The 14184-nt window shown below is 46.5% G+C and overlaps 1 protein-coding gene across 2 annotated transcripts in view; it reads right to left on the bottom strand.

Moving 5' to 3' along the window:
* The window catches only part of RASL12 (RAS like family 12), a 59644-nt gene extending 49594 nt beyond the window's left edge, over positions 1–10050 (bottom strand). The window contains exons 1-2 of one of the 2 annotated variants that reach the window (XM_083184304.1): positions 9440–10050; positions 4465–4601 (exon numbers count right to left, since the gene is read on the bottom strand). In XM_083184304.1, coding sequence (XP_083040430.1) covers positions 4465–4479 — 15 coding nt within the window. In that variant the 5' untranslated portion in view covers positions 4480–4601; positions 9440–10050. The remainder of the gene's footprint in view (positions 1–4464; positions 4602–9439) is intronic. The other variant, XM_083184305.1, reaches the window with a different exon arrangement.
* Positions 10051–14184: the final 4134 nt, after the last annotated feature.

Here is a 14184-nt window from a genome sequence, read left to right as displayed (position 1 = left end):
TACAGCATACATGCAAGATACTTCAAAATACATAATTGAAATATTAAAATATTCCGAAATACGGAATAATCCGCTATCCAAAATTCTCCTGGTCCCGAGCATTTTGGATACGGGATACTCAACCTGTATACCAAATGAAATATTCCTTGTTTCTGAAAACAAGTAAACGTCAGCATTAAAGCAAACTCATGGCAAATCTATAGTCACACTGGAATGGCTCTTAAAGCCACAGATATAAAGGCACATAAAAAGGAAACAAAACCCTGGATGAAATGTAAAAGGGTGCGATTTTTAGTCACCTGAAAAAAAGAAACCATTTAGCAATAGGGCGAGATTTTTTTAGAACCCAGAAATCATTTTTTTTTTTTTAAGTAACGGGAATGTGCAATTTTTGGCATGGGGGAACAAAAGTGTAGTGGTCCCCCTTACTTGTAAAACTAGCATTGGACTCTTGGACCCATCCTGGTTACAAAAATAAGGGGGTAGAGAAAGTAGGGGTCCCCTTATTTATGCAGCCATATGAACTGAGGAGCTGCATATGTGTTTACACATGCAGCTCCTCCCTGAGAATGAAGGGAATTCTAGTGACATCAGTCAATGGGTCTCCCCTCAGCCAATCAGGGCACGTAGCTCTGCACCTGATTGGCTGTTCGTGTCTTCATATACATCCATGTTATGAAGTTAAAATGGGCTCCTATGGCAGTTATCGCCCATGTTAAGAGTTTAACAAGGGCGCCTATGGTGACAAATCAGCCTGACTGCAAACTTAGGGCCTTATTCTGGTCGATGCGTAAATTTATGAATTCTTTCGGATGGCGTTTTTTAGCCGTCTGCGCATGCATGGGCAACGCTATGCGCATGTGCCACGCACGGTCTCCGTACTCGTTCTCACTAATACCGTACAGAAATGTGCACCGCATTCACTCGTGAAATATGGGCGTAATATGGACGTCATTCGGAACTACACAGGGGCGTAGTTTCAAAGTGGGCTAAACTGGGCGTAAACATGGGCGTACACTAATTCTGGTAGGCGTGCCTTCGGATAGAACACCGACTGCAAACGAACCAACAGGCAGGAAATATGCGGTCTTCATAAGCAAGTTTCACTTTGCGGTCACCACTCGGTCATGCGCTAGGCATTCGGATCGCCCAATTAGTACGGCCGCACCTGAACCACTGTCAGCTGAACACAATACAATCCACTCCTCTACTCATTACTCATTAATTACACTCTTTTCATTGGAACCATTGCAGCCTAAATGGACCATTACTAAACACACAAATATATGGTGAAAGCACGGCTGCATTTTTTACACACATTTACACTGCAATTGATGACCAATAAAAACAATCCCTTTTTAATGAGGTAGCCTAATTGCATAAGTGTGTCATGTGTGTGATGTATGAGTTCCGATGATAGTAGTATGTTTTGCGGAAATACACCGCATCGGTGCGTACGTGCAGCTTCATGTCCGTTCTGAAGCTGTAAGACCGTGCAGAATCTTTGTGTGTCCAACGCACACGCAAGGTTTGGATGTAGTCCGTAAACACGCCCTCTTCTTAAAGTGTAAGTCTGTCCGAATGCGGAGGACCTGTGGGCGTTTCTTCTTACGATGTCCGCACAGCGTGGCATGTGGCCCACTCCGAAAGAATTTGGAAATTTACGCACCAACCAGAATAACCTCCTTAATCGAAGGGATCTCTTTTTGCAGTCAGGCTGATTTGCCGGTTCCCCCGCCCCATAGGCGCCCATGTTAAACTCTTAACTATCTATGATGAGAAACACACATGCGACTCAGTTTTATGGATTCGGGACACTAATTTTTCATATTTGTAACCCTGTGGATATCTACATGGACCCAAGAGGAACAATCTACTGGAGTAGGTGAGTATAATTATTTTTTCCCATAGGTACCTAATGGAGAAGAGGACTAAACTATGGGGGACCCTAGGTAAGTATGTATGTATGTATGTATGTATGTATGTATGTATGTATGTATGTATGAATGTGTGTCTCTTTATTTTAGTATTGGTCCTGCTGTGGTACTCCAAGTCCCAGCAGGCCCTTGTGGTTCTCCAAGAACCTGCATGCGGTGGAGGCTTGATGTTAAGAAAAAAAAATAGCATAGGGTCACCCCCCACGAGCCCAACTAGCCCTGACAGAAGCAAGCACGGATCTCACTGATCTGTGCATGCTTAAACTCGCCTGGCAAACTCAGGTCTTCTTTTCAAACCAATTTTTATAATGTTTAGTGCAATTGGAAAAACCACACCCTATTACATTTGCGATTTCTATATATTTTTAATGGGAATACATCTGAATGCTATTTTTGAAGTGAGATTTTGGTCACGGCAAAATGTGAGATTTTTTACCGCAAATTGCACCATTACATGTGCGATTTGCAGAAAACGTGCAATTTACTGAATAAAAATTACTAAAAAAATCACATTTCTAAAAATTGCATCCTATTTCTATCTAGTCTCCTATGTTACATGCAAGAAGCATGGACACCTGAAGAAACCATGCACAACATGGCATTAAGAGCAACAGAGAACATACCCGAAAGCGAAATTTAAAACCACACTCACTTAGGCATGCACAAATTTGTATAGTAAAAAATTTTAAGCAATAGATCATCTACCCCATTGCTGGTTACATGAGGAGGACTGACAGTTAACAGGGAATGGTGGCAAAAAACCCCAGTCATGGCCATTTTTGGGCAGCTGTCAGCTGCTATCATGTATGCAGAGAAGCATGGTGCCTGCTTCACTACTGTCACATCCAGTCTGCATAGCCATATACTTACTTACATAGCAGTTAATGTTCCATAGCCTACAAAATCACAATTGCAGGCACACAGATAGTAAGCTCGCAAGCAAGGTTTCTTACCTCTTAACCTGGCCATACACTGGTGTGATTTGGGCCCTTTTTACATGGTTCTGACGCATCGGGTCAAGAAATTTAAAAAAAATTCACATAACTAAATTCACGATTCTGATCCGATGTGCGGTCTTGTGCGCATGGAATCTGAGCTGGAGATTGCAGGTGCTGCACCTGGGATTTGTTGGATCCTACAGTACGTGCGGGGATCGCATGCGATATATTGTATGCAATAGGGCCACATATGATATACTGCATGCGATACTGCCACCTGGGAATGTCAAGGGGGATTGTATGCAACTTCTCCTCTCAGAGAAGTCGCAGTAGTTTATGGAGTCCTTTAGTCCAGTGGTTCCCAAACTGTGTGCCTAGGCACCCTGGGGTGCCTTGGGACACTTGCAGGGGTGCCTTGGATTGGTGGTCTAGGACAAATTCATAATAGTTATGGGTAAAGCAATAGGCAAAACCAGAATTTGTGGCTGCCAATCATGAATTATATCGGCAAACAAAAGCTTATCTGGTTCCTCACTAAATAATTGATCCTAAGGATGACATATACCGGTAAACACAATTTACTTAAATTTAATAGTTTTTAAAAAGCTATCAACAAGAAACTTTTGACCTTGGGGTGCCGTGAAATACATTCTGATATTCTAGGGTGCCGTGGTTCAAAAAGGTTTGGGAGCCCCTGCTTTAGTCTGTTATTACTGAGTCATGTTTTGTTACAGTTTTGTTCATACTGTACAGTATCTGTAAGTGCACTGAGATATGCTGGTGCTAATAAAAGGTGTTCCTACATACACAAATAAATAATTATGCTCCTAAATCTCCTAAATCTGCATTGTCCCCACAGACATTTATAAAATTAAGAGGAAAAAAAAAAGAATTTAACAAACTACTATAAAAAATGTCAAGCAACAAATTCTGTTTGAATTTTGAAGTGAAAATGGAGAAAAATGTAAATTGACATCGCTCCGTGTGTAAGGGCCATAGCGATAGTGATGGGCAGCCCCACATGTTTCTATCACCCAGCAATTAATATCCAGCATTCTCACCGAAGAACTCTGGTCCTGACAGATCGCTCAGCACACAGCACTGAAGCATCACTGTGTGCTGCGCGATCTTGCTGAGCATTGTGGGGGATCTAGCACCACTCAGAACGCTCAGCCAATCTGTACGTGTGTAGGCCCCTTAACAGGCTCTGGTTTATCTGAAAAATACAGCGTAGAAGCACCTATGAAAGCTACTTACTTGCAAAGCAGGTTATTCTTCATGAAAAACGCAAAAAGTGCAAAACCAAGTGATACAAGGAATTCGCGTTGGATACAGTGAGCGTTTCAAATGCCAGAATCCTAGACAAGTAAACTACATGCATGGTGCAATGGATTCGCTGGACTTCAGTGTGGAATTGAAATTCAACACTAAAAACAGACCATCAATATATTTTGTGACAAAATGAATGACAATTTAATGTGAAGCATGGATGAAAGTGCAAAATTAAGAAAAGAGAACAAAGTAAAGCATTGAACATAGAAATCCTGTGCTTCATTCTCAGCTAGTGCTTTTAGTGTGCATGAACCTACATCTTGGGAAGACATAGCTCATCTTTCAGAACAGGAAGCCAATGCAAGGCGGCTGAAGAGAATGTTGGGTCCATGTACGATAACCGAACCTGGATGCTTGCTGCAGCTGAGCTACTGATACAGAGAGGGATTGCAACCTGCAAAAGGATTTTATTATAGAAATGTAAAACAGGTGACAAGTTTGACCAGTACAAGACCTACATTGGGGACTACAAGATGTCACAACAAAAACTGTTATGTCCACATGTTTAAAGACATCCATCAAATCTAAGATGATAAAAATGGGACACATAATATGGATGACCAGCAGACATTATGTCTGTGGTCAGAATACCAACATCCTGATGGTGGGAATCCCGACAGGAGAAAGTAAGTATAGTTACCATCCCTCTACCTCACCAACTCTAACCCTTCCTTCCAGCAGCCTGACCCTTACCAATAGTGCCTAAGCCCCGCACCCCACCGCCTAACCAACCCCACCTGCCCCACAGCCTAACCCTACCTTCCTGGTGATTAAATTCAACCCTAAAGCCTAACTCTAACCTTCCACTCTCCGCAGCCTAACCCTAATGCCCCTCACTAGTGCCTAAACCTAACCTACCATCCATGGTCGCACGCTGCTCGCATACTCATCAATTGGGATGATAGCTGTCGGTATTCTGGCATCAGCATCCTGACTCTTTTGAAGATCAGGCACTGGTTTTCTAAAGGCAGTCCGGATGTCGGAGTTGGTATATTAAATGCCGGCATCCTGACCACCGTAATCCCATTGGAAAAATCTCTAGCTTTTGATTTGCTAGCACTTCCATGGCTTATCCATTTAATTTCTTAGCTTAGCTTTTCGAATCTCACATGTGTGGTCTAATACCATTAGCCTATTATCTTCAGTGAGGCAGCTCTGCTGGGCAGAGACGGCCCTAACCAATTTGGTGCTCTAGGCAAGTTTTTGCTGGTGCCCCTTCACCACCCCTAGTTCTGCCTCTGACCCAGCACCCTTCTCCATGCACACCACCTATTATCCAGTAGCATCAGCGGCGTAACTATAGCACCGCAGCCCCCCGCCACCGCGGGGGGGCGCTGTGCATGTGGGGGCGCCGGGGGCTGCGGTGCTATAGTTAACCCCCCCCCCACACCCAATCCCCCGCAGACTTACCTATCTTGCTGGTCCCGGCGGCTCCGTTCTTCTGCTGAGAACCACCACAAAATGGCCGCCCCCATATAGCACACAGTTCTCTGAAATTGTCTGCTGTATGGGGGTGGCCATTTTCTGGTGGTCCTCAGCAGAAGAACGGAGCCGCCAGGACCAGCGCGATAGGTAAGGCTGTGGGGGATTGAGGGGGGGCTTGCATGGGCGGCGGGGCGGGGGGGGGGGTAGGGGTGCTTAGTGGGGCGTCGGCGGGGGGGCGCCCCCCCCTAACGGCGGGGGGGGCACCCAAAATGTAGCTACGCCACTGAGTAGCATAGATCACAGCAGCAGCAGCAAGCAATTACTATCACCCCTCACCCACAGCAATCCTTATTTTTGTGCCCTGTGCCAGCAAGAGCTTTGGCGCCCTGCACCTCATATTTGAAATAGAGACAGATAATGCCAAAGGTTTGTGTTCTTGCTGGGAAGAACAATAGCAACCTACAATAGCAACCCTACTATAGCAACCCCCATTGAATTTATGTTGCAACCTTATTCCCATTATGGCACATATTCTAATCACCATGCTCCCCTACGTGTTTGCGCAGGGGAGCGTTGTTGAGTGACTGCGCATGCACATATACCGTTATGCGCAAGTGCAGTGCTTGGAGCGAGTAGGCGTGGCAAACTGCTTGATCGCTGTCCCGTTGGCACCTAGCAGTGCGGGCAGGGGGAGTGGGGTGGCGGCGAAGGGACGCGCCCATGGGAACGCCCAGCTATTCATGAACGCTGGGCGTTCCAATGCTAAGACGTACGTGACACAGGGGCGGGCAGCTGATGTCAGCGGGTGTCAGCTGCCCTCCCTTTTCCCGTACAGGGCACCCGCAGACCAAAGAGGTGTCTTTGGTTTGCGCGCGCTTGCAAAATCATTCTATATTCGGCATGTGGGGGGGGGGGGGGGGGGGCGGTAGGCATTTGAATGACAACATTCGCAGCTTTGCGTGTTGACCAGAATAACCTCCCATATCACATGATAGCATCCCTTATTAATGGTACGTCATATGCTAGTGTACCTTGTTTACCTTACACCACATCATACTGCACCTTATTTACATTGTACCACAAGGTATTGCTCCTTATAAATATGAAATATAAATGATTTTTCATGATGTATAAGAATAACCAACTTTTTGAAAACCTATTTTAAAGATAAAGGTTTAAAAGTTCCTGTATGTCTTAAATTTATTAACTAACCCAGTGGTTCCCAAACAGTGCGCCTAGGCTCCCTGGGGTGCCTCGGAGCACTTGCAGGGGTGCCTCAGGACAGGTTGGTGGTCCAGAACCAATTCAAATTATTTATGGCCAATGAAACAGGCAAAATCAGTGCTTGGGGCACTTCTTGGGGAAACAGAAGTGAATTGTGTTCCTCACCACATAACTGGACCTAAGGATGACATTTAAGCACAACTTATTTCATTGAATTATTTTTTTTTATTCTTGGTAACAAACTTTGGCCTAGGGGTGCCCTGAAAAATATTCTGATACTCTAGGGTGCCATGATTCAAAAAAGTTTGGGGACCTCTGAACTAACCCATCTAAAAGTGTGTTCCAAAAAGGAACTTTCTGTCTTTTGACTGGGTCCCTCTCATTCAAATTTTGCTTTTGGAAATTTCTCCTTATTCTAATAACACCACACAGTAGTGCCCTTTATATGTGTTGTACCACATAATAATGCCTTCTATACAGGTTACACCACACCAGAGGCGGAACTACCATTGGTGCAGCAGGTGTATTGCACCAGGGCCACTGAAGACTAAGGGCCCCTGAAGACTAGGACTGCCTAGACCAGCAGCTTGTACCTCTGTCACCACTGGTGTGGGGCCCAAATGATACTTTTACACCTGGGTCCACACCTTGCAAGTTTTGCCACTGCACCACACAGCACATCTTATACGTTACATCAAACAATAATGCATGTTATACACATAATGCCCCTTACTGTATATACAGAATGCCACAAAATAATGTATCTTATGCATTATGCTACATATTAGTAGTGCCATCATACTGCCATACAATAATGCCCATTACACATTATGTCACACATTCATAATGCCATTATACACATAATGCCACACTGTAATGTCCCTTGCACTTTATCTGACACTTTATCTTTACAACAGTAATGCCCTTATACACACACAGTAATTCCCTTTACAGATATGCCACACATTATTACACGGCAATTCATGGTGTACCAGTATTAACACCATATTAATTTGATGATAAATTTGCAAATAAAACAATTTCACAGAAGTGCATAGAAATAGACATGTACACAAATAAATGTCAGAATTTAAATATTTATAAATATTCAAGCACGTACTGTGTACATACAGACCCTATATATGTTAACAACATTCACATGGCTGCTGTCAACATTCCTAAGCGATACATTCACACACTCCACACAGTAACTATGGTGTCATGAAAGATTTAGGGGCAGATGTATCAAGCCTGATAAAGTAATAAAGTGGTGATAAAGTGGAAGCTGTGTTTGAAAAATTATAGTTACTACAGTAGTTGATTGGCTGGTGCTTTATCACCTTCCACTTTATCACTGCTTTATCACCACTTTATCACTTTACCATGCTTAATACATCTGCCCCATTGGGACTATAAATTCTCTAGGATAATCTAACTAGTTATGACCATTATGTGATCTCTATCATGCCTGAGAGCCTACATACTGAACCCAGCCATACTAGACACAACAGAACCCCCCCCCCCCCCCCCCCCACCACCACCACCACCTAATTGGTTATAAACTGTCATTTGATAATAGCGTCTGTTATATTATGGGCAAAATGGGCAAAAGCACTCATCTGCATACATGGATTTAATTCATTTGTTTGAATGGCTATTTTTGTCTGTATTCCATGTTCACGAGCAAATGGTCAATTATAATTTGCTCCCAAAAATTTCCAGATTTTCATTCCAAACAGCCAGATAGGAAAGATAATCTCCTAGTGTGTATGGGCCTTTACTTTTTTACCCAATCACCTTATTCATATATTATTCCCAGTATCACATTCACCGGCTACATAAGTGGAATGGTATCATTGGATAGACAGCAACTAGCTCTACAAGCATTAGGTCGACGCCACTAGGTCGATATGAATGAAGGTCGACATGCAGGAAGGTCGACATGACTGAACAATGAAATGGGTTAGGTTGACAGGGTCATTTGGTCGACACAAGCATTAGGTCGATGTGGGTAAGGTCGACAGTCAGAAGGTTGACATGGGGTGTTTCATGGTTTTTGTCCCAAATGTCGACAAAGTCGACATGGACACTGCAACGTAGCACTGTGTCTCCTCGCATGGCTCACTGCGCTCCTCATGCTTCAGGGCTCGGCACACTATATTATTCTCCCACCACACCCTAGTGGATCATACCACCTGTTGGCACATATCGGTTCCCCAAATAAACATGAAAAACCCCATGTCATCATTTTGACTGTAGACCTTCCCCATGTCGACCTAATACTTGTGTCGACCTAATGACCTCGTCGACCTAACCCATGTCAACCTTCAGTCATGTCGACCTTCCTGCATGTCGCCATTCAGTCATGTCGACCTTCAGTCATGTCGACCTAGTGGAGTTGACCTAATCCTTGTCGACCTAGTGACCGTATCACATATAAACACATACTATTTTAACAAGGGCCCTGTCTGAGTAACACACTGCAAGATGCTTATCACCTGACAGTATAACATGCCCTGTACAGTCATATAAATCACATCATATATACCAGGTCTCATGCACTGTACATCCAAGCACTCTCACCTTGTATTAGCGAGGAGAGAAGGATTGTGTCTGACAGGTTAGAGACACTGTGACGTTCCCAGACACAATGATAGTCTTATAGATCCATCGGATGAGAGACTTGAGCGGCTCATCGTATGTCAGGAGCCTGGTCCCTGGGGCAGAGATGAAAGGTCCCTACCAGACGCAACAAGGAGTTGCTCCTTAATCCCCTGTAATTCTGGGCTCTGGGCTAAATTCCTGTAGATTTGTGCTACTGCAGCTCCAGATGTCTCTTCCCTTCAGCTGGAATAAACACAGCTCTCCCCTCCTTGTATCAGCACCCCCAGCCTCCCTCCAGCTAATGTTGTGAGGTGTCTGATACTCCAAACTCCTGTGACATCCCAGTCACTGCTTGTAAGTGCAGATACAGTGTGCAACAATGCCCTGTGCTGGTGACTGCACTTCCTTTACTTTCTGACTGATCACATTATAATGATCTATGCTGGAACAAATGGAGTTCTTTGAATTGTTGAAGTCCTGTTTCCTCTGTTCCTGGAATTAAGAGTTCTCCTCTGCTCCAGGATTTGTGGGTTCTGCCTGTCTCATTGTCTTGCTCTCTTTCTAGATGTCTCTGTACCCAGTGCTCCTCATTCTGCAGATGGGGCAGTGCTGTTCTCCTCTGGACAGGTTGGGACTGTGCCAAACTCCTTGTATGGGAAGTATTTTTCAATGCCCCAGAGGAAAAAATGAGAATCATCTTCTTCTATGTGTCACAGATCATTAGCTGCCTGGAAAACTGTCCCTGAGCGTTACACTGCACTGCTTATGGGCCCTACATACGCAGAGATGTGTGCCAGAGATACATAACGGGAGATTCAGCACAAGAGATTTCACTCTTGTGACTCATTTCAGACAATGAGCCACATACAGAGAGATTTGTGTCAGAGATTCATAATGGGAGATTCAGCACGGGAGATTTCAAATCTGTCACAGAAAGTGAAGTAAAAACACTGCACTTTATCACAAAAATGTTATTATTACTGAACACATCTAGCACATAACTTTATGTCTTCTTTAATAAGTATTCTTTCACCTCCCCTAATATGCTACCCCCCCCCCCCCCCCCCCCCCAAAAAAAAATTAAATCATGGTGGCTAGTGGTTCCCCCTGAACCGAATGCAAACCCATATGCAAACTATTAAACGTTGGTGGTACAGTGGGAGCTGACAAAAAAATACTTACCAAGTCCGGGGTCCAGCGTCTCATCCGCTGTCATACAGACAATAATTTTGTAAAAAAAAATGGCATGGGGTCCCCCCCCCCCCAGGCATGACCAGCCCCGGGCTTTTTGAGTGGTCCTGGTTCCCAAAATCCAGAGGACAAAGTGCGTGGGGTCCCCCAGATTTTGGGGACCAGCACCAGGCTCTTGAGCTGGCCCTGGTTTCCAAAATACGGGGGACAAAATGAATAGGGGTCCCCCATATTTTGGAGACCAGCACCAGGCTCAACTAGCAGGGGGTGTAATGCCATAGCCAGGGGACACGCTTGATGGTGTCCCGTGGCCAAAGCATTACCCACCCTAGCTAGTCAGCCCAGGCCGGGAGTTTTTGGGGAGGTGGGGACCCCCCAAATAAGGGGGTCCCCCCTCTCCAGGGCACCCCAGGCCTGGGCTGCAGCCCGGGGCTATCCCCTGCACCCCTGGGCGGTGGGTGCAGGGTTGATAGCTTATTTAACAGTAATATTGTCTTTTACAGTAGGACTACAGGTCCCAGCAAGCCTGCCCCACATGTGGGCACTTGGGAGAACCACAGGTACCAGCATGTGGGGCATTAAAGGCCCGCCGGTACCTATAGCCCCCCTGTAAAGGAAATATTAAAATAAAACAACAAACACTGGTTTTAAATGTTTTATTTAATAAAAACACAAACACAGAGTTTTTAGTATTTTATTAAACTGCATCTGGTCTTCACCTGGGGGCAGCGGCCCCCTAAGCTCTTTTGCATGGCCGCCGCCTCCCAGGGCTTCTGCCTCTTCATCTGTGTTCTTCACCTGGGGGGCGGCAGCCTTTTAAGCTCTTTTGCATGGCCGCCGCCTCCCAGGGCTTCTGCCTCTTCATCTATGTTCTTCACCTGGGGGGCGGCGGCCTTTTAAGCTCTTTTGCATTGGCCGCGCCTCCCAGGACTTCAGGAGCTCTTCACTCCTCCTCCGCCGTCGGACTGACTGCCCCGACCCTGTCTCGAGCTGGCTAATATAGCCAGCTCTAGGGGGCGGGGCAATGACGCGGCGAGCCGTGATTGGCTGGCCGCGGCCATTTTGAAATTTGAATTTTTTTTTTTTTTTTTTTTTAACATCTCCGTGACCCGTCCCGATGCCGCCGCGCTGCCGCCGAGAGGAGAGGTGAGGTGGGGGTGGCGATGGGTGCTCCTGCTGGTGGGGGAGGGAGGTCAGGGGTGGCGGCGGTGCGGGGTGCGGCGGTTCTGCGGTGCGGGGTGCGGCGGGTCTGCGGAGTCCGCAGTCGCTCAGTCCTGCTCATCTGCCCGCAGCCACACATGCGGGAGATGAGCAGGAGCTTTCTGAGCGACTGCTCTGAATTGTACAGCCCGTCCGTTCTGAATCTTGGACAGATTCAGAACGGCGGGTGCGCGCATGTAAATCGCTGTGTGGGCTATATACACAGCGATTTACATGCATCTTCAGGCATTTTCTGAGCGATTTGTTAGAATCGCTCAGAAAATGCCTGAATATCGTGCTGTATGTGGGGGCCATAAGTTGTCTTTATTGTCGCTCATGTTTATCTTTCTCACTGTGTAATGACCATAAGCACGTGCTCCCTGCATACCACTGTACATAGCAGCTCTCCATATGTTATTATTAAGTGGGCTACTAACTATGCACATTGTTGGGGAAAAAACAAAGTATAACTTGTACATATACATACCTCCCAACAGTCCCGATTTTATTGGGGCAGTCCCGATTGTCAGGGCCTGTCCCGCTGTCCCACCCGCGGGCGGCAGTGTCTCGCGGTGTGGGGGGGGGGGGCTGTTGGGAGTCCCCCCTGTCAGCTGCTAAGCATCGGGGAATAAACGCTGTGCGCATGCACACAGCGTCTATTCCCACAGCCAGGGGGCTGGGGGCATGGCTAGAGTCTCACAGAGCCTCTGGGTCATGCCCCCATAGCGACAAAATGGGGGAGTGGCCTCGCGGAAGAGCCGCAAGTATAGGCCACGCCCCCAAATTAGACCACCCACCCCCCCGAAGATTTCAACACGCCTCTGGCGCGCAGCAGCAGCGTCCCGCCTGCTGAAGTGCCAAAGTTGGGAGGTATGCATATAGTATATTCACACAGAAAATGCAGGTGCTCCTTTAGGGCGGGATGTATTAATATACATCGCCGACCCTTCGTTGCCAGGCCGCCGCGATGCCAGCGCATATGTACTAACATATGGCATCGCGGTGCAGTGATGGAGGCCCATTGCGATGCCTGTACTGTGGTGTGCGGGAGGGTCTCCGTCACCTCCCAGCCGCCTACTGCTCCCCTCACACCGGGACAGCTCAGCGTGGCTGATCCCGGTGCCTCCTCCTCCCTGCAGCTGAAGGACGTCCGGCTGCGTTGCTAGGGGGAGGAGGGGGTTTACCTTCCAGGGTGTAGGAGGACCTGCAGTAGGAAGGTAAGCCATGGGGAGAGGGGGGTTGGCGAGGCAGCGTGTTTGCGGTGTGGCAGGGTTTTAGTACATATGAAAATTTTTACTGCATTTTCAGCTTAATACATCCCGCCCTTAATTACTAAACACTGCTAAGGTGTCTATACATTTATTGAGTTTGTACCTTAACAAAACCTTAAGCTAGCTTATCTACACACACACGATGACACAATAATGACTCGGACACCTTAGCACTATATTTAAAAGGTCAAAGTTATTTATTATTTGGTATGACCCTTTTTCGTAAAGGGCTTGCAATAAGGCACCACGTGATGTCCAGCTCTAGTCACATAATATGGCGGCGACTTAAACGTCCCAACCGATTAAGTCATAACCTAACGCTGGGAAGTCTCCCCAACCCTTATCTGGCCCGTGTGCCCCCCCCCCGCAAAGGCAGGACACACCTGCCGTCTTTCAAGAGGCAGTGCCTCCCAATGCCCTCTTATGCCACAAGTGACCGCTGGACCATGGTGCCATACCGCCTAGTTTAAAGTAATGGTAAATGTACCAAAATTTCCAAACCAATTTGGATGCCTAAAAGGCAAGGGAGGGTGATTGGGGCTGAAACTTCTGAAAGAGGAAGTAGTTTGTGCTGGATCCTGCCTATATACCCCTCACCTAAGCTCACGCCCCATTTCACCTTCATAGGCTACCAGTAAAAACTGCAACTGCAACCAAACTTGATACATCTAGCAGTCATCAACTTCTACTGCAAACCCAAAAATGTAAACCTCTTAACTACGCACTGGTTTAGGCAGCCCTCGCTTAATCTAATCAGAATACTTATAATAAACTCCACAGTACTGGTGGCGGGATCAGGGTAAGGGTCGCATGCGATAAATCGCATGTGAAAGGACCGCATGTGATGTACAGCATACCATCCTGCTGCCCGGGAAGGTACCAGCTCAGTGGGGTTGGATGGCTAGGAGCATGTAACCCCTGGCAATGAGCATGAAACCCCTAGTACCGAACATGTAACCCCTGGCAACGGGCATGAAACCCAGAGCAATGCGCATTTAGGTAAAAAAATAAAAGTATGGGGGGGGGGGGGGGTCCACTTGTAAGTGCTGGTCCACTTGTGCT

This window comes from Crinia signifera, chromosome 4, assembly GCF_055691185.1.
Source record: "Crinia signifera chromosome 4, ASM5569118v1, whole genome shotgun sequence".
Taxonomy (NCBI): domain Eukaryota; kingdom Metazoa; phylum Chordata; class Amphibia; order Anura; family Myobatrachidae; genus Crinia; species Crinia signifera.
This window is presented reverse-complemented; position numbering and strand designations above follow the sequence as displayed.